General features: G+C 49.3%; 3 protein-coding genes and 2 long non-coding RNA genes across 5 annotated transcripts in view; 3 read left to right on the top strand and 2 right to left on the bottom strand.

Annotated features, from left to right (window-relative positions):
• DNAAF2 (dynein axonemal assembly factor 2) overlaps positions 1-3,435 on the top strand; it is a 25,770-nt gene extending 22,335 nt beyond the window's left edge. Inside the window, exon 3 of the mRNA XM_072986932.2 lies at positions 498-3,435. Coding sequence (XP_072843033.2) covers positions 498-1,007 — 510 coding nt within the window. The 3' untranslated portion in view covers positions 1,008-3,435. The remainder of the gene's footprint in view (positions 1-497) is intronic.
• Positions 3,425-5,724, bottom strand: MGAT2 (alpha-1,6-mannosyl-glycoprotein 2-beta-N-acetylglucosaminyltransferase). The gene has a single exon (XM_020778375.3). It carries the CDS (start codon positions 5,561-5,563, stop codon positions 4,055-4,057), a length of 1,509 nt encoding a protein of 502 aa, XP_020634034.3. The 5' UTR covers positions 5,564-5,724; the 3' UTR covers positions 3,425-4,054.
• A 2,738-nt stretch (positions 5,725-8,462) lies between these two features.
• Positions 8,463-15,538, bottom strand: LRR1 (leucine rich repeat protein 1). Its single transcript, XM_020778379.3, has 4 exons — positions 15,299-15,538; positions 14,195-14,293; positions 12,600-13,327; positions 8,463-9,661 (listed from the first exon to the last, which is right to left on the bottom strand). The coding sequence occupies exons 1-4, from the start codon at positions 15,482-15,484 to the stop codon at positions 9,409-9,411; spliced, it is 1,266 nt and encodes a 421-aa protein (XP_020634038.3). The 5' UTR covers positions 15,485-15,538; the 3' UTR covers positions 8,463-9,408.
• On the top strand, positions 9,214-12,654 carry LOC144586325 (uncharacterized). Its single transcript, XR_013541101.1, has 2 exons — positions 9,214-9,293; positions 12,526-12,654. It is a non-coding gene; the product is annotated as an uncharacterized LOC144586325 (long non-coding RNA).
• Positions 15,539-15,750: 212 nt separating the features above from the next.
• On the top strand, positions 15,751-17,872 carry LOC140703297 (uncharacterized). Its single transcript, XR_012082734.2, has 2 exons — positions 15,751-15,973; positions 16,201-17,872. It is a non-coding gene; the product is annotated as an uncharacterized LOC140703297 (long non-coding RNA).
• The last annotated feature ends 1,109 nt before the right edge of the window (positions 17,873-18,981 follow it).

Raw genomic sequence — 18,981 nt, forward strand, 5'->3', positions numbered from 1 at the left:
CCTTTCCTCTGCCCTCTGGGGCTCTATAGTCAAGGTGCTGAAACTCAAAACGGAAGACCCTGACATTTAAAGAGTTATCAAACCTGAACCAATGAATGCAGAACATGCAGGATGAAACTCTAGAGCCTCAGCCATGGCGGGGTGGGGGTGGGGAGCCACAGTTCCTCCCTGTAGATGTACACGAGTTCTCGGCGGCCCCTGGGCACTGGGTGGCCACAGGCTCTTTGACCTGACCAAACCCTGATTCCTTTCTCTGCTAAGGGAGCAAGCAGCCACCAGGTGCCATGCAGCCTTGCCTCTTCGTTGTCAGCCAGGTTCTGCTATCAGGCTTGCAAAAGTCTCCAGCTGTGTTTACAGGAAGCCAACTGGCACTGCATGGAGTCAGAGAGACCCAGGTGGTTCCTGTTCCACAGCTGAGGTCACTTTCAGAAGCAGGTCCTCCACCTGAGTCGAGGACAGTCACAATTCTTTCTGCTCTCTCCTCTTTCTCTTTGCAGGCCCGGGATCACAACAGCTTCCCACCTGACCAAGCAGAACCCCGAAGAGAGGAGAGGGAAGCACATGAAAAGGGCAGCACACTCTCAGCCGATACAGAAAATGGTCCCATGCAAAGCGGAGGCTCACGTCGTCGAGCGAGGGAAACAATGGGGAGCGTTGGCAGGGGACCAGACTATTGTTTGGCGCTTGACCCTATTGGTCCCAGCTCGGCAGTTCCTGAGAAACTGCAGACATGTGAAGCGAATGAATCAGGACATTCTTCAACAACTGGCAAAGACACCGTGCCCTCCGCTCAAGCCCAGTTGAACTGGAAGGAGCCTGCTCAGATAAGCCAGGAAGAGGATGTTCACTCAGAGTCCACCCAAAGCAAGCAAAGGTTGCCGAGCCGTCCAGCTCCCCCTGTGATAAAGGAAACCAACATGCAGGACGGAAGCGTAGAGTATATTAGCCACCATGCGACGCGCTCTGCAGTCACTCTTCAGAATTCTTTGTTGTATGAACTGGACTAATGCTTAGCGCTTCGGGCTTAATTGCCGATAAAGACCTCAAGTTCAGATTCTGGGTTTCCTTTTAAGAGGAAAAAACTCAGCTCCAAGTCTTCCGTTTGCTTAAAAGTTTTGTTTTGGCGATTCCGAGGGCTTCAGAGAAAGATACGGGGCAGCTCATTCCGGTCAATCCCTTTTTTTGTTTTTTCATTTTTGGTGCCAAATGCAACCTCCCTGGGTCACCTAGTGTCTGCACAAGCTACATTTCAGATGAACTTGATCGATTTCAATGTATTCAGCTGAGACCTGGTGTTTTTCCTTCTGGGATAAACCCAGAAGCCTAATTCTGCAAGAAATCTTCCACCTGATTGTCCAAACCAGGGTCTTGCCTAAGACCTGGTCACATTTACAAGGCTCATGTGGGTGACTTTTATGGTACATTCATTTACCCTTCCAGCTCTCCACAATGGAACAGCAAACTGCAGGCTACTCTTCTGATGAAACAACCCTCTCCAAGGCATCACACCTGAGGCCACCCCCTTAGGTCACACTTCAGAGAGGCTTACACCGTCATCATTCATTTCAGAACGAGTTTCCGTCGCAGAAAAAGTGACCTTCCAGAAATGGTCTAAAGGGCAGATTCCACTGGCTATATTGCTGGCTATACAAGGTGGGGCTTCACGGTCCCCATCCCTCTGGCGGGGCTTGATCTTTGAGGAGTCCTGCCCATACTGCTGTAATATCCAGCAGATGGACAGGAGAAAAATTATGACTTCTCCCTGCATGCCAGAACTGGCCCTTTCCGCATTTATTTACACCAAGTTGATTGCTGTTTGGCTGCTCTAAGAGACTGGAAAATCCCTGAGAAGAGCTTGCAGGAAACAGATTTTCTGGGAAAACCAGTCTCCCTGAAATGAAATCTGTTTACCCCCTACATTAGCTATATTTCTAAGTGCAAATGTCAACTGCATTTACTCAAGATGAAGATCTGTCGATGTCAGTGGAACCAACTTAAAAGCAAGCATGACTTTAAGTGCCATCCGTGGGCTCTGCCCTGCTCATGTGCTGCCTCTACAAACAGCTGGATAGAACACCTGTGGGAGCGTCTTAACAACTAATAGTTGACACTCAAAGAGTACCCAGGCACTCTGCAAAGTCAGCCACAACAAGGAGGAACAAGCTGAATTTTCTACGAAAAAATGGCTATCTTGATCCTCTTTGTAACGGCTGCTCTCAGAGCGAAAGCTATTTTCAGACCCATTGATGCAAATGCCCTAAATTATATAATGCCACGAATGCCAAGGATGGTACAGCATCAAGAACGGAGCTACATTTTAAGGCAAGAGCTGCTTTCCCAGCGCCTCCTGCGTTTCTGCACTTCCAGCCGTGCTAATTTGCCCACTTCAAAGCAACGTCTGCTTCTCTCCAGCTCCTTGGGCACCTTTGGGAATGATTGCACTTCACAGGAATATTTTAAAATTTATTTTTATTTGAATCTAATAATAATTACGCTGATTCTTGTTTACCAAGAAGCCTCAGACTCCCCCAACGCAGCTTCCTCTTGCTGGGGAGTCAAGAGGAAGCTCTCTTTAAAGTCCCACTCGTTTGAAACGGAGGAACAGTCAACGCAACTGGCCCAGCCAACGCCTACGTGATCGGTTGGATTCTGTCCGTTTCCTCAGATAAAAGTTCCGCCACTGGCCGAACTCATTCCCAGTTAAGATAGCTTTTTAAAGCACCTGTCTACATTCTTCAGTTCCCCCAACATTTGAGAGCCTGGAGGCCGAAATGGCCAGGACAGGCTCCGGGCAGTCTTTGCTCCCTTATAATCTTAGGCAAGTGGTATCCGAGAAATGTCGCCCAAGAAGGGAAGGCCCAGGGAAGACAGTTCTGTTTCCAATATCAATAAAGTGCTCCAGTCCCCTCGGGAAGGTTTTTTTTAGGTGAGCTTAAAACCTCAGCTTAAGGCTGGAGCACCTTCTGGCCGGTTGTGCTCTAGAAGAACATGGTGCGCATGGTTCACTCCCGAGTGTTCTACACCGCAGGGTAGGTGTTTCAAGGGCACGGAGCCTCTAACGCAAAGGGGGGCACAGCGCCTTGTGAAGGAGATTTCTTCCAGAACCAACTACTTTACATGGTTTGGGGTTTTATTGCTCCGGCTCTGTCCTTTTTCCTCGCACAATCCTATGTTTAAAAATTGTTCATTAACTTGTGCTGCCTCATCTGCGGACGGAATGGTTTCAATAAACAGGAGGTAAATGGGTGCCGTCCGTTTTCCCCCGTTTGGTTTGTGAAACGGTGACTGAATTGTTAATGAACCTAAACTGTGTCTCATTGCAATTTGCCATCATTGTTTTTTATTGGAAGCATTTTTCGTTTCTTTTCGGTTGCTAAAGATTAAAATGTATTCTTCCAAACCCATTAAAAGACTTTAATTACAAAAAAAAAAAAACTCCCATGAATTTTTATTTTGGCAGAACTAAAAAAAGTTGCATATTTCTACATTGAAGTGAAACAAAATAGCTGTCCAATTCCTGCCGCCCCCTCCCCCGGTATAGTAAGCACATAGCAAACAAAAGAGAATGCTGTTGCAGAGAGTAAGATAGGAAATTTCATACAAGGTTATGGAATACTGGTTCTCATTTGAACATTAAGGGAAAGGAGGAAGAGAGTTATAAAGCCTTTTCCCCCCAAGGCTTGCCTTTGGAAACCGAATGGCACTGGAGGGGGGGAGGTTGAGAGAACTTCAGCAAGAACGCTGTGAGCCTTCACTACGTTTCCCCCCCCCCTTGACATAAAGGGGTTGGGCTGGTCTGGAAGTGCTGGAAACCTTATAAAAAGGCCTCGATAAAAAGCCCCAACAGACGACTGGCACTTTTTCCGTGTCGGGGCGGGCAACTTTCCTGGCTCAAGAACCCGACCGCTGGAGGACGGACACCCTTTGTGATCACCGCCACCCAGGTCGTTGGAGAGAAGAGGCCCGCCCGGCACCTTGCAGTCCTCCATGTCCAAGGCGGGGAAGCCACCCGGCTGCGGCCAGGCCAGGCCCCGTTCCCCGTCCGGCTCGGGCCTCACTGCAACCGGCGGTAGCTTTTGCAGAGTTCGTGGTCGCGGATGTCTCCCCAGCCGCCGTTCTTGACGTGGGGGCTGAGCGGGGCCAGCGGGTACCGCTTGCTGACGGTCAGCGTCTCCGGGAAGAGGTGCTGCCGGTTGGCGTCCAGCAGGGCGTCCACCTTGGCGGCCTGGGCGGCCGGCTGGCAGGCCCGCTGCTTGTGGTGCATGCCGCAGTCGCCGGTGTGGAAGACCCGGGGCACCTCGGGCACCAGCACCTTCCAGAAGCGGGGCAGGCAGGCCACCGTCAGGTGCTGGAGGGTCCAGTCCCAGTTGTAGTCGTCGTAGGTGCAGAAGGCCTCGGTGCAGGCCAGCAGCTGGCGGTAGGTGTCGCGGCCGAAGGCCAGGCCCATGTTGTGCTCGGTGGACTTCCAGGTCTTGAGCTCCACCTTGTCGGCCCGGCCGGCCAGGGGGCCCCGGACGGGGGCGTAGGTGCCCAGCGAGAGGATCTGGCAGTCCGGGCACTCGCGGTCCCGGAGCGCCCAGAGGCCTTGCAGGACGTGGAGGGCGTCCGGGGCCAGGTAGTGGTCCTCCTCCAGGAAGAGGATGGGGCCCCGGTGGCCGCGCAGGGCCCGCACCCGCTCCCAGACGAAGTGGAGCTTCCACCACCAGTGGTGCTTGGTCTGGGCGAAGGCCGCCTCCCGGTAGTGGCCGAAGCTGTCCGGGTAGCGGGCGTTGAGGCAGCCCCGGCGGAGGGCGGCCGCCCGGCCCAGGTCCCGCGGGCAGTCGCGCGGGTCCGAGCCCGGGAACTCGGCCGGGTAGAGCTGGCGGCTGAAGGGGAAGAAGACCTGCAGGACGGCGCAGAAGTCCACCGAGGCGGCCAGCGCGTTCAGCTCGGGCGACCAGACGTCGTGGCTGAGCACCAGCAGCACCCGCTCCACGCCCGCCGCCCGCCGGAGGGAGGCCAGCAGCTGGCGCAGGTGGGCCCCCCGGTCGTGCACCTGCACCACCACCGCCAGGCCGCCCTCCGCCCCGGCCCCGGCCCGCCACCGCTCCGCCGCCCCCGGGCCCCCGCGCACCGGCTGGTCGAAGTTGAGCCGGTAGACCAGCGCCCGGTAGCGCTGCAGCCGCGCCAGCGAGGCGTTGGGCCCGCCGGCCTCCGCTGCATCCTCCTCGGCCGCCTCCACCGCCGGCCACCCCCACGACGCGTTGGCCGCCGCCGCCTTCTCCCCGGGGCCCGGGGCCAGGCCGGCCCGGCTGCTGCTGGTGGTGGCGGCTGCGGCGGCAGGGGGCAGCTGCGGGTCTCCCGGGACGGGCGGCGCGGACGGGCCGGGGGGCGGCGGCGGTGGCTCCCCTTCTCGCTTGCTGCTGCTGCTGCTGCCGCCGCTCCCTCCGGCTCCCCCGGCGGCCCTGGCGGGGGCCTCCTGCTCGGGCCCGGCGCTTCCCCAGAGGGCCAGGGCGCAAGCGGCGGCGGCCCCCACGGCCAGCAGCAGCGCCAGCACTTTGCGCTTGTAGATGCGCAGCCTCATGGTCCCCCCGGCGCCGGCGCTCCGGTCCCCGCTGCCTTCCCTTGGGCTCGCTGGCTGGCTGGCTCCCGGTGTGCCTCGGTCGGTCGCTCGCTGGCCGGCTTTCTCAGTCCCCCCGGGGGCTCGGAGCGGGGCCCGGCGTGGTCCCCGGCGCCCGGCTGCGCCTCAGCGGAACGGCCCCGCGCCCAACGAGCCTCGGGCGTCCCGCGCCGGCTCCGGAGGCGGCGGCGGCTGTTGCTGCGGCGGCGGCGGCGGCGGCTGCTCCTCTTCCTCCTCCTCCTCTCGCGGCGGCGGGCGCATCGCCTCCCGGGCGCGCTCCCTTCTTGGCCGAGCGCGCGGGCCGGCCCCGGGTCCCCTTCTCCGGCGGGCGGGCGGGCTCGGTGGGACGACTAGCCAGCCAGCCAGCCAGCCAGCCAGCCAGGCAGCGAGCGAGCGAGCCGGGGAGAGGAAGGGAAGGAGGGAGGCCCGCGGCCCCGCCCCGGACGCGCCAGCCGGCCACGATCCGCGCCGTCACGGCCTCCCTCCGCCTCCTCCTCGCCAGCGCCGCCGCTTCCGGATCCGGAGCCTCTGCGCCCAGGGCGCGCCAAGCCGGGACGCGGCGGCCCTCGCCCGGGAGGAAGAGGAGGGGAGACCGGCCTGCCCGCCCGGCCCAGGTGGGAGCCGCCTCCCTCCCCGGGGCAGACCCACGCGCGACCGTGAACGGGACGGGCTCCCCTTCCCCGAGTGGACTCGGCTTTGGCGTCGAGGCGCACGGAAGGGGACCCCCGGGCCCGCGGTGCGCCCTGGCCGCCGCCTCCCCTTGGCCGCTGCGGCTTTGGGGGGCCGGGGCCGGAGCGGCGGAGTCGCCCCTTTCCTCGTTCATACCCGGGCAAAATCATCCTCATCTTTTGAAGGTCTGAAGGAGAAGGGGGAAGAGAGAGGCCATCCAGTGGCACCAGGGGAAGGGGGACGGGGACTGGCGCTTCGTGGCACAAAGGCTGCCTAAACCCGCGGCTCCCAACCTTGGGCCCCCCGGGTGCCCTTGGACTGCAAGTCCCAGAAGCCTTCACCCCCTCACAGCTGGGCGGCCCCCCTGGGGGTTTCTGGGAGCTGCAGTCCAAGAACATCTGGGTGACCCAAGGTTAGGCACCGCTGCCCTCCATCGACAAGGTGCCGCTCGCTTTTAACTCCGTGGCCCGAATGTCAAGCTCAAGAGCTTGCAAGGTACTGAGCAAGTCTCTCACTGAAACAGCCCAGTAGCTGCAGGGATGGCATTCGGGGAGCCATGGTCCAGGGGAGCCTTCCCAGGAGGAAGTTGGTCTGTGGCACCGGGAACAAGGAGGAGAGATGCTAAAAGCCACCACCCAGCGTGGCAGCCCCTTCAATGAAAGAAGACCCATCGGTTCTGATCAAGTTTGAACCTCCATAAAAAACTGAAGACATGAAACGACAGGGCCAGCTGATGGATCCGGCATAGGATCAGGGCCCCTTACTCTGAGCAGCTTTAACTCAGAGGCACCTTTGATATTAGGAACTAGAATAACTAACCTTGTCTGCTGACCCTCATCGAGGTAAGAAAAATATTCAGCAGTAGTTTCCCATTGCCGCCTTCCGCACAGTACTAACAAGAGTTAGCTTGAGTGTCACTGGTTTATCCCATCTGAAAACCTAGCTAGGCAATTTGATCTGACAGACACATGTTTTTGATGCCTCTCTGAAGAGGCAGACGCCCCACTGCCCACCCATGGGCTGTATATCCATCAGTTGTCTTGTGTGCTCCAAAAAAAAAAAAAAAGCAGCCTCATCATGATGTATTGCAAGGATGGCTGCACTAAAGTTAGATCAGGGTCACTTGGATGATTTGCAGTAGATAAGGAATGCCTCACCTCTCAGATGCTTACCATGAGTTCACAAAAACATGTCCCTCATCTACACTGAAGAAATGAGGAATCGGGATAGCCCAACAGTGTGTGAAAGAACTGTGCGCTCAGTTCAGTTCTGACAGTGGGAAGAAAAATAGGATATTCATTGTATTTTTTTTTCACCATTGTCCTGATGGATTTGGGAGTTCTACTTTAGTTCTGACAATCCTGAGGTCTGTGCTTTTGATTTTTGACAATTGGGAATAATTTGAACTTCATCTGTTCACAGCAGCTGAGTGAGTCTTGGTCTCACTCTATTGTCCCTCTAGCACTCTGTACCCAACTATGATTATTATTATTATGTGCCCTAGCAGGGCGTTTAAGGTGAGTAGGATATTTAAGGAGTGGCTCTGGCAGTTCCACAAGCTCAGTCAGTTTCCATGGCTGGGGGGCGGGTGGAATTCATACCCCTGGTCTCCAGAGTCCTAGTCCATGACTCTCCACTAGACCATGCCGGGTATCCCAACTATGATTAGTAAAATGACAATTCCAGTGCAACAATAAGCTATTTCAAAAGCAATGGCTGGACTCCTATCACCTGCTTAGAACTCCAGCCACATCAATTTCAGCAGCAGATTGCCACAAGTTAATACAGGCATTTGCTCTCGCACATGGGAGTCACACGACACTGAGTTCAGCTGCAGAAATTTGCCAAAGAAATTAATGCCGGCAGAATTATGCTGTCAGACATAAATAAAAATTTTAAATAAAAAGGATTTTCTGTAAAGCTGCCCCAAATAATACTCAAAACTATTTCCAAATTACCCTAGTTTCTCACTGTCAAAATTCCCCCTTAACAGGGACTCTTATTTTCTCCCATGCCTACGCTGTGTATTGCGTAAACCAAAGCCACAATTTCTGAATGTGGATTCGGCTCGGAAACACTATGCAAATGTATTTTCTATTTAGGGTATTGGTTCTTGCATGCAAAGGTCGCCATATGATACATTTACAGTAAATATTCTCAGTTTTGCATTAGTGCTTCAGAAAATACTGTGGACTACAAATCACAAACTTTCTTTTAATAAAGCTTTTAAAATAGCACAAACATCTGTACTTAAAAATGCTGTGTCCAGAGTGAGCACCATACGCAGGAGGAACTGTTCAATGCTGCCAATACTTCCTGGAGATTTATAGACTATATCTCTGCCATCGAGAGAGTGTATCTTTCTTGTTCCCCTGTTACGTTGCCCTGGAAAAGGACATTTTTTTTTAAATAGAGGAGGACCAGTCTCTATTCTGGAGCAGAAGAGGCAGCTCTTCTTAGGGTGTCAGCTTTAAAGAGTGTCCCAGCAGCTCCCAATCAAAGCATCAAGACATAGTGGGGACGAGGAAACAAATGCTTGTCCTCAAGAACGGAATTCAAAGACTCCCAAATTCAGGCAGGCAAATCGTCTCGGGCAGGAAAGCTTCGCTGAACCAGCAGCTAGTCTCTTCCAAAGCAAGCTGTGTGGTGTCGAAAAACCAAGCTAGTTTTCCTTCCTCTTTCTAGGTGATGGAAAAAGGAAATGTGAGGGACGTGCTTGCAGATCTGCGTGCCAACAGCAGCGCTTGTCTTTCAAAACTTTTTGAGTTCAGTAGACAGTCTTGCCGAGAAAGTAGTGCAGCTGTCTTTCAAAACTCTTAACCTCAGCAGCTGCTTTATCTTTTGTGGCTGAACACAGCTTCTCAGACGGCCCGTGGTATTTGCTGCAGGCAGGGGCCTAGGACCCTCCAGGACGAGAAGGCCAGAGATGGTGCTGCTGGTTCATATGGGCATGTTATAACCCGTTCTTTGCCACAAGGGAGCAGAGAGCCACCTCTTCGCCAGCCATCTGCAGGACATCTCAGAGGTAGGGAATTGTCCAGTTGAAGGGGGAGTGTCAGGTGCCTGCTAAGCTGCTTTGAAGGCCTGGGAGTGGGTGCACGCAACCTCCAAGCCCCAGGTTTCTGCACTCCCACGGAAGGTCACCGTATGCTTTGCAGATGTCTGTCCAGAAACTGGGAGTAGCAGGTCAGAGAGCAGAAGTAGCGGAGGATGGGGGCCTCTGTGCCCCCCCTGCTATCCATCAGGACAACTGTATGTGACACACTGTGTAGATTCACAGTCACGGTTGTCTGAATGAAGCTGCTCAAGCAGGCGTGCCCACACTGGCAGGTCTTCGCCATGTCCAAATCATCGCAGAGGTGAAAAGGAAGAATGTGGGAGTCATATGGGATCCTATAAAAGAAAACCAAGTTTAGGAGTGAATTTATTGCTCCAGATGGCCAGATTCAGTTACTGTATCTGAAGTACTAATAAACATCCTGTTGTATAATTATTTATATTTATTTACTTCATGTATGTATCTGAGCGTTCCCCATTAGTAGACAAAGATCCTCTCTACCTGGTAAAGACTTAACACTTAGGTTTTTTTTTTGAAGGATGTAAAAATGGCACAATTCATGGTACCAGTCATTTTGTTTGTAGTGACCCACAAAACTAGGTAAGGAAAATGAAGCCAAATAATATGCTTGCAACACAAGATGGAAAACAAAGGATAGCAAATAATGAATTTGCACTCAACATCATTCCCATTACAACAAAGCTAAAACATATGCTAGTTTGCCAGCCTGACAAAAATCTTTTCATGTCCCTCTTTTAAACCACCCCCAGAAAAGAAATCTAAAAGCAAGTACTTCTGTTTGTGCTTAAATAATAATCTGGGGAAACAGGATCCGATGGCTACAGATACGTAACAATGATGCATCAAGAACAGCGCATGAAACCCTTAAAAAAGATGGGTGATTGACCAAGCAGTTCTTAATTCCAATACAGTGGTGCCTCGCTTTACGATTGCCCCGTTTAACGACGAAACCGCATTACGATGAACTTTTTGTGATCGCTTTTGCGATCGCAAAGCAATGTTTCCTATGGGGGAATTTCGCTTTGCGATGATCGGTTCCCTGCTTTGGGAACAGATTCTTTGCAAAACAACGATTTTCCAACAGCTGATTGGCAGTTTCAAAATGGCCACCGGGTAAACAAAATGCCCCTCCCGCTGTTTTCTGGGACAGATTCCTCGCTGCATAGGCAGCGAAAATGGCCGCCCTATGGAGGATCTTCGCTGGACGGTGAGTTTATAGCCCTTTGGAACGCATTAAACAGGTTTTAATGCGTTTCAGTGGTTTTTTTCTTTTTGCATTACGACGTTTTCATTATATAGCGATTTCGCTGGAATGAATTAACGTCATAATGCGAGGCACCACTGTAACTTTATGAGGGCTGGTGCAACAGGAGTCAGAAAGACCACCGTTCCTTGTGTGACTTAAAATTTTCTTAGCTGTAGCCAACCACAGCTCTTTTAACTCTTTAGCCTCCATTTGCAAAATGATTGTATCACCACTTTATTATTGAGAATACACATTTAGAGCTTAGAATATCACGAATGCACAATATTTATTTATTTATTTGATTTTTACCCTGCCCCTCTAGACCATGTCTACTCGTTCTATTGTGTTCTATTAAGCAGCCTCGTGGTTAAACTGCAGTACTGCAGCCAAAACTCTACTCGTGACCCAGGTTCAATCCCAGGTAGCTGGCTCGAGGTTCACTCAACTTTCCAATGTTGGTCAATTGAGTTCCCAGCTGACTGGGGAAGCACTATGTTATTCCAAGACTAGTCTTGCAGGAGCTTTTAGGAAAAGTCATAATCCATCCCAAAATTCTATGGCTGACCTCCTATTGCACTGGCGACGCAGCCAGGGCTTCTGGGAACTCAGGTCCAAAACAGTGGTTCTTAACCTTGGGTTACCCAACTCCCAGAAGCCTAACTGCAACTCCCAGAAGCCTTCACCACCAGCTGCGCTGGCTGGGGTTTCTGGGAGTTGCAGTTCAAAAGCACTCGAGTAACCTAAGGTTAAGAACCACTGGTCTAAAACATTGTAGAGACACAGCTTGAGAAACACTGCCTACATAATTCAGAATCCATGGCTCGCAGTGTTTCGACAGCTTCCCCCCCCCCCAGTCTGTAGAGTCCCCGCCCGTAATCTTTCCCACATTCAGACATTAAAAAAAAAAAGCAAAAAAGCAGAGGGAGACAGACTGGATGGGGGATGGCCTTCTTTACCCAAAGACTGACTCTAATGCAGTGGTTCTTAACCTTTGTTACTCGGATGTTTTTGAACTGCAACTCCCAGAAACCCCAGCCAGCAGTTGGTGGTGAAGGCTTCTGGGAGTTGCAGTCCAAAACTCCCAAGTAACCCAAAGTTAAGAACCAGTGCTCTAATGGGATGGTGGTGGAGGTTAAAGCTAGGTTGGTTAATCAGACCTAGTGAGATGGGGGCCAGGAAGTTAAGCCGACTACCACAGCAATTGTGATAAAAACTATTAGGACGTGGAGTGTGAAACCCCTCCCACTGTACTGCCCAGTTATGTGGCCTCTGTAGGACTCCACAGGGGTCAAGGCAGTTCTTCAACTCACTCTACACCACCAATAGCATCTCCCAAGGCTTTCAGACAAGGGACTTCCCTAACCTTTCCTGTGTATTCTTTGTATGTAGAACACGTTAGAACAGAAAAACTTAAGAGCTCTGTGCTGGATCAGGCCAAGGGCCCCTCTAGTCCAGCTTACCGTCTCTCACGGTGGCCCCACCAGATGCCCTGGGGAGCCCACAAGAGACCACAATATCCCTGTCTCCTGATCCCCCTCCTTTGCCTTTGGCATTTTGAGGTATCTTCCTTTTAAGACTGGAGATTCAATATCCCCATCATGGCTTGTCACCTACATGTAGTGTATAACAGCTTTTTCCCTAAGTCTCTGGGAAAGCTAGAAAATACTGGAATCATCAGGAAAAGCCAGAAAAAACAATCCACCAGAACCCTACCAGTGTCAGCTTAAAGTCTGCATAACTGGATGTGAAAAATTGCAACTAGCAGTCAAGAAGTTTGGGTATCTCTCTGTTATGCAGTTGGATACAGGATGACCAAGCCAGCGAGGCACAATCAGCAATAGCAAGTTATGCAGGCTTTCTACAAACAGCAAAAGCTCTCCTAAAGCTTTTCTGAAATTCATGTACAGGATTTCTCTGCTTCCTTTTTATTAGAATTGTTCCTCCTGCCAGTTGAAGGATGGACACGGAGTGAAAAAGAGCCACCAAGCTAGTCCTAAGGCTGTTACCTGGAATTGATTACTGTTCTTGCAGAATATTCTAATAAAGTCAAGGGTATTTTCAGCTGCATGTCAGGAACAAGGGGCATGGGCTGCTGAAAAGGATTGCCGAATAAATCTAGGAACTCGAGAGAAAGCTTTCCAAAACCACTGGGCAAAAACGGGAGCTTATTACGAGCTACGGACAGGGAACGGAGTTGACTCAGTTGACCGATCTGGAACGGCAGCCTAAGTAGATTGTTGTCATCTAACTTGAGGTGAGTCAGTTCCCGCAACTGGCAAAACTGGGCTGGAAGCACTGCCATTTTATTCTGACTGAGATCCAGAGACTGGAGTGACTTTCGGAGACTGGAGTTACACAGAGCCACGCTGAAGGACTCCAGCTGATTGTCCTGAAGATTGAGCTCCTGAAGATACGCAAGGTCTCCCACAGTTGCTGGCAGCTTTTTAATCCGATTGTGGCTCAGGTCCAGTTTCCGGAGGCTTTTCAGACAAAGCATACGCATATCCACACGGGCTAATTTGCAGTAGGAGGCTTGGAGATGCTCCAGCGTATATGGGAAGTTCTGAGTTAAAGGATAATCCTTCTTTGACAGTATGGTCATTTTAGACTTTGGTTTCTCAACTTCAGAAGCTTTCGGTGGAATTAAAGCAGACAGTGGTAAATTTTCTTCACCGGTGCCTCGGTGAGCCAGCTTCACTGCAGAAAGGAAAGTCTTCAGCTGGCTGACATTTGCCTGTAGATAAAATAGCACACAATGGTAACTGACATTCACCATATCATTTTTTCTGAAACATCTTCTGAATTCTGACACAAACATGTCCATGTGCACCAGAAAGCAGCTAGCCGCTGGAAAGCGGAAAGGGAACACATAATTTCTCTTTATTTGGCATTGTTTTCATCAAATGTAAATGATACTGTCACTGTGGTAGTAAGGGAGGTCTGGGATAAAACCGCCCCGATGTTAAACACTGGCTGTAAAGACAGAACAGATAGCAATCTGAGCAGAAAGCAAAAACTTCAAAAAAGTACTTCTAGGAAACAAAGTTCAGGGGGAAATGTATAAAAAGTATCACCATACAATTTTTTATGAACAAACATACTGTAAAGCAAATCATTTGTTACTTTGGATGATTTAATCATTGTAAGTTTTGAGTGTTTCAGAAACTTTTCCCTCTCAATTCCATAATTATGTATGAATTTAAAACACTGGGATAGCAGCTATTGCTAGTATCACAGAAAGCTGCTTTCAGTTCTGCTTTGAGGAGAAAGTAGATATCTCGAATGAATGAATTTATTAAACAATATCACCCTAGTTGTGTCTGCCAGCTTAAGAATATACAAATGTGTGGGAAGCCTATGTTTTATTTCTTTCTCTGTGAGACCACCAAGGTGTGACAGAAATCCTCTTGCTATTTCTTTACTTAGCAAGGGCCAGAGAATAAACCTGTGAGATTCCTTTCCAGCTGCCTCTGTACTCCAAGGAACCAGGCGCAGAGGTTTAGGGGTCTGACTCCACCCAGGGCTGCCGAGACCCATAATCTGGCAATACGAACCAGGTGGGGGAGTACAGGATGAACGGCTGTCCCAAGTTCGATCTTACCTTGCTGAGACGGACGTCCACTGCTGGCTCCTTCAGCCTCACAGTGGCTTTTCCTTCCTCCACAAACTTGGCAAAAACTTGTTCCACATTCTCTCTCAGCTGTTTTTAAAGAAAAGGAACATATAAGTCTAGGGGAAACATGCCCTGCTGAAGCAAAAACAAAAACCATGTAAAATCCCCATGATCTGGGTACAGTAGTTGCTAACCAGATGCTGAGGCCACAAAACGGTCAAGAGGAGAGTCACAATCCTCTTCCTTCTCCAGCAAGGCAGTTCTCACATCTGGACCAACTGCACCTTGCGTCTCTCCCCTATGTCACCCCTATTGTCCAGTTCACCCCTCCATGCACTGCTAGAATAGCCCCGATAGGACAAAGAACTTCAAATCAATGGAGAGGAGAAGGAAGCAGGAAGCCCACCAAACCAAGCACTGAAGCATCCATATTTGACAGGGGCAACTTTAGACAGGATCATAGTTTCATACGTTTCCGTCTAACACGGATGCCATATACGCACGCAGAGGAGTGTTCTTAGCGAAGGAGTGAGAAGTACCTTTCTGCCTAAAAGCCAGAGTCCAATTCAAATATAATGAGACGGGTTATATCATGTTTTGGGGGTGGGGGCTAGAGCAAAAGGACGGCAGGGCCAGAATCACCATAATTCCTTTATCTTGGGACTGGTACTACCAGTAATTAAATCTCAAGAGAGCCATTTCTCGCCTTCTGAATAATATGTCTAAATGTGTGTGTGCAATTATGATTCCTTCTGAATAGTCAGGAAATATTTTAATAACCACGATGGGGGGACAGAGACTTTCCTGTTTGTGGAAAGGAGAGGGCCCCCCGCGTTTAAGCCAATCTCCTCCGCCCTGCCCTTTCTGAGCCCCTGCGGTGCAAAGGATCGGGTCCGGGGTTCAAGGGGATCAGGCGAGAAACTTCCTGGGGGGGGGGCGGGCGGCGCTCGGATTCTCCCTCCGCCCGTCCTACCTCGCAAGGGTGTGGGGAAGATCAGACCCGCCGGCTTCCTTCCTTCCTTCCCTCCCTGAGGCAAAACCACCCACTCTCAGGGCGGGAGGGAAACGGGCCTCGAACCCTTCCCGCCTCACCTGGTACTTGGCGCCGGGGCGGTGGCGGGCGGTGCTGACCAGGAGCCAGACGCCGCCTCCTCCTCCTCCTCCTCCTCCTGGCGGCTTCCCCAGGGAGAGCACCGCCCGGACGGGGCGCCCGGGGCCCGTCAAGCCGGCCGAAGGCAGCAGGCGGCTCGATACCGACACCTCGCAGGGCAGCCGCATCGCCTCTCCCTTCCCTTCCCAGCCGGTCGCTAGGCCGCCTTCCTCCTTCTCCCCCCCCCCAAACGGACCCCCCCCAACGGAGAAAAGAGCAAGAGCTCCTCTCGCCTCCGAGCTAAGGCAGCGACTACTAGAAGGAACTTCCCGCCGCCTGCGCGCGCAGCACGCGGCCAGCCAATCGGAAAGCCGCGATGAAAGACCCAAGCCCTTCCGCTTCCGGGTCCTCAAAGCAAGGAAGAGGGTCAAGAAATAAAAATGGGCGGAGGCTCGGCCGGGTTGTCTAAGGCAGTGCCTGAAGGGCCTTGGGAGGTCCTTCCCTCTTCCTGGTCTCAAGCTATTTCCTTTTTTTTTGTTTTAAAAAAATAAATAATTTTGGGCAAGGAGGGCGTGTCTTGGACCTTAATGGCTGCCGCTTGAAAATCCCGGAGGTCTCATTCCGAAATCCAAAGGAGGCAGCAGCAGAAAAAAAAGGGGGGGGGGGCTCGTGGATTTGTAAGTGACTTCAAAATATTTATAATCTCGAGGACTATAAATGATAATTTATATTTTTAAATTTGTTTTTATTATACTTTTATAATTATATATTATAGATTAAGATTAATTATATATTATAGATTTATAATTATATATTATAGATAATTATATTTTATAGATTATATATATTATAGATTATATATATTATAGATTAAGTGGATTATAAGAGCCGTTTGGTCTTTCAGAAGCAGCTGGGTGTGTGAGGAAGGAAGGAAGGAAGGAAGGAAAAGAAGACTACGCTCCCCACCCCCCAAGTGGGAATTCCTGTGTATGTAATGTGGGGGGAACGAATCTCACCACTACCAGCCAAGAAATAGCCAAAACATAAGGTTGGAAAGCTGCTCTTTAACCGACAGACCGCGTTTTGTAAGCGAATGCTATAACTAGTCCAGCAAGACAAGCCTTCGTAAAGCTCTTAGCTCTCAGTGCCTGGGGAAAATTTCAATTTAAACAGTTGTTATTGTTTAAAAGAGCTGCCTGGAAGGAAGAAAAAGAAAGAAAGATAACAGACTGAGAACACAAGAGAAACTAAACATTCCTTAACCTTGAAGCCTAGTACGGTATATACAATAGCTAGTAGGCACCATCTGCTGGTCAGAGTGATAATAACAGTTCAACAAAAAAAAGTTAAAGGAAATTACATTTGAAATTGATGAGACAAGGCAGAACTGAATAGAAAGAGAGTCAATTTGTATGGAAAAGAGATTATTCCGCGCAGTCAAGGTCTAAACCCTCAGACTCCCACATGGCAAGACTGACAAAAGAGGAAGTAGACGCAGAAGCAGAAATGGCCCCAAAAAGTGACAAATCTGAGGCTGTAGTACTGGAAGCAATTGCAAAGATCAAGGAAATCATGATGGAAATGATACAAAAAGTAGAAAATAAACGTTTGGAGAGTTTGTTAAAGGAAGAAGCAGAATCACAGCGAATAGAGATGGCACAAAAGGGTGAGAAATCCGAGATGAGGCTGGTCTTGGAAGAAATTTCAAAGCTGTCTGAATCCATGCGGCAAATGAATCAAAAAGTGGATAATATAGAACAAAAAGTGGATGATATGAGTAAGCAGATCTCAGCCAATCATGAGCAAAGTAAAGAAATCAGTAAAAAATTGGACTCCTATGTTAAACAAACTGAAGAACATCTTCAACAGCTGCAGAGTCAAGCCAATCGAAATTCCACCAGAATCATGGATAATGAACTCGCGGCAACCGATCTACAGCATCAGATGGTTTTAACACAGGATTATAATCGCCGTAATAACATCAGAATAAAAGGTGTTCCAGATTTGGGCCCTAAAGAGAAGGATCTAACGGAGCTGGTACTGGAGTGGTTGAAAAAGACGGTACCAAAAATAGACTGGACTGTTTACGACTTGGATAAAATACATAGAGTGGGCTCCAGACGCAGAGGTCAACCTCGTCATATTTTGATCAGATTTTCAAGTCTCAGAAAAAAAGAAGAGTTAATGAAAGCTTTACAGGAGAATCCAGGGAGCCTGGTAAATGCGCAACAGATCTTTAATGATTTTTCTCATGAGACCCTTCAGTTTAGAAGAAAAATTAGGGTCATTACATGTATTCTTCAAAACAAAAGTGTGAAATATAGTTGGGGGTACCCTTTGTTTTTAAAGGTTCATCATGATGGAAAATTTAACAAAGTTATATCTGTCCCAATGGCTTTGGACTTTTTAAAGGATTGTGAAATATTAACAAAAAGAGAATGGGAGGAGCAGATGAGGTTGCTGACGAAATCAGGGTCAAGTCAGGAATCAGAGGAGGATGAAACAATGGAGCGAGACTCAATTGAGAGTGACAAGGGCGAGGGAGAACAAGAACAACAACAAGATCAAGAAGAAAAGGAACGACAGGAAGAAGAAGAACAGGAAAAGGAAAAACAAGGAGCAATTCCAAAACAACCAAGGAAGACTAAGGGACGTGGAAAGTCAAAGGAGTAAAAGTTTATAGACTTAATGTAAAATTTAATTGAGGTAAATGGAGAGGGTCTGGTATGATTAAGTTTTAGTAGAAAAGATAAGCATTAATGGGTAAACCAGAAAGAAAAGGAGGGAAGAAGGGATGAGAATGGAATGGTATTGTATGAAGAAGACATAATGAGATTTAAAGGGAAATATCCAGTGAGGGTAACTTTAGGCAGTGGAGGAGATAAAAGAGAAGGGGAGGAATAATCGGGAATAAATAATAGTAAATGGGACACAAAAAGGGAAGACCGAATATAGAGGAATAAATTGGAAATAGATGTATAGATATAGATGGGAAAATCTGGGAAGAAACTTTAAATAAAAACTATTAAAACTAGATACTGACATTCCCTTCTCATCCTTTGTTTTTATATTTTGCTTTTATTATTATTATTATTACTAATATTTACATTGCTTTTCCTGTGTATGTTGTAATAGTAGATATGTTGAAAAAAAACAGTATGGATTTATATAATACTATAAGGCGAGATAGGGAGAGAGTCGCGGCGGATTGAGACAGACACGTTCCCCCCCCCCCCCCCAGGGTCAGTAGAAAAGACCTGAAGAATTTTTGTGGAGTACGGGGGGGGGGGGGAGAAATATTAGTAGTGGGGAAGCACGGGGTAGATAAATGTATTAGGAATTTAAAGGGTTTATTTTTATTTTCATTTTTTTGTAATTGGGGGAGCACGGTTACACCAATCAGGACTAGTATTAGTAGTAAAAAAATAATAATAAACAAAATGAAATATGGTTAAACATTTAAATTTTGTAACATGGAACGTAAAAGGCCTGGGATCTAATTCAAAGAGGGCTAAGATACAGAATGTATTGAATAAAAGCAATAATGATATTGTATTTCTGCAAGAAACTCATCAAAAAAGGGAAGGTTTCATTGAATTAAAAGGTAAATGGATTCAAATTTATGAAAAATCATTTGGAACCTCTAAGTCTCGAGGCGTGGCAATATTAATTTCAAAAAAGTGTG

The sequence above is a fragment of the Pogona vitticeps genome, chromosome 1 (assembly GCF_051106095.1).
Source record: "Pogona vitticeps strain Pit_001003342236 chromosome 1, PviZW2.1, whole genome shotgun sequence".
NCBI lineage: Eukaryota > Metazoa > Chordata > Lepidosauria > Squamata > Agamidae > Pogona > Pogona vitticeps.

Excerpts from the sequence above, each read along its gene's own strand:
- LRR1 (XM_020778379.3), bottom strand. The coding sequence starts at position 15,484 with ATGCGGCTGCCCTGCGAGGTGTCGGTATCGAGCCGCCTGCTGCCTTCG. Across the intron at positions 14,294-15,298 it reads GCCCCGGCGCCAAGTACCAG|CTGAGAGAGAATGTGGAACA; the intron begins GTGAGGCGGGAA and ends CTTTAAAAACAG. Across the intron at positions 9,662-12,599 it reads AGAACAGTAATCAATTCCAG|GATCCCATATGACTCCCACA; the intron begins GTAACAGCCTTA and ends TTTCTTTTATAG.
- MGAT2 (XM_020778375.3), bottom strand. The coding sequence starts at position 5,563 with ATGAGGCTGCGCATCTACAAGCGCAAAGTGCTGGCGCTGCTGCTGGCC.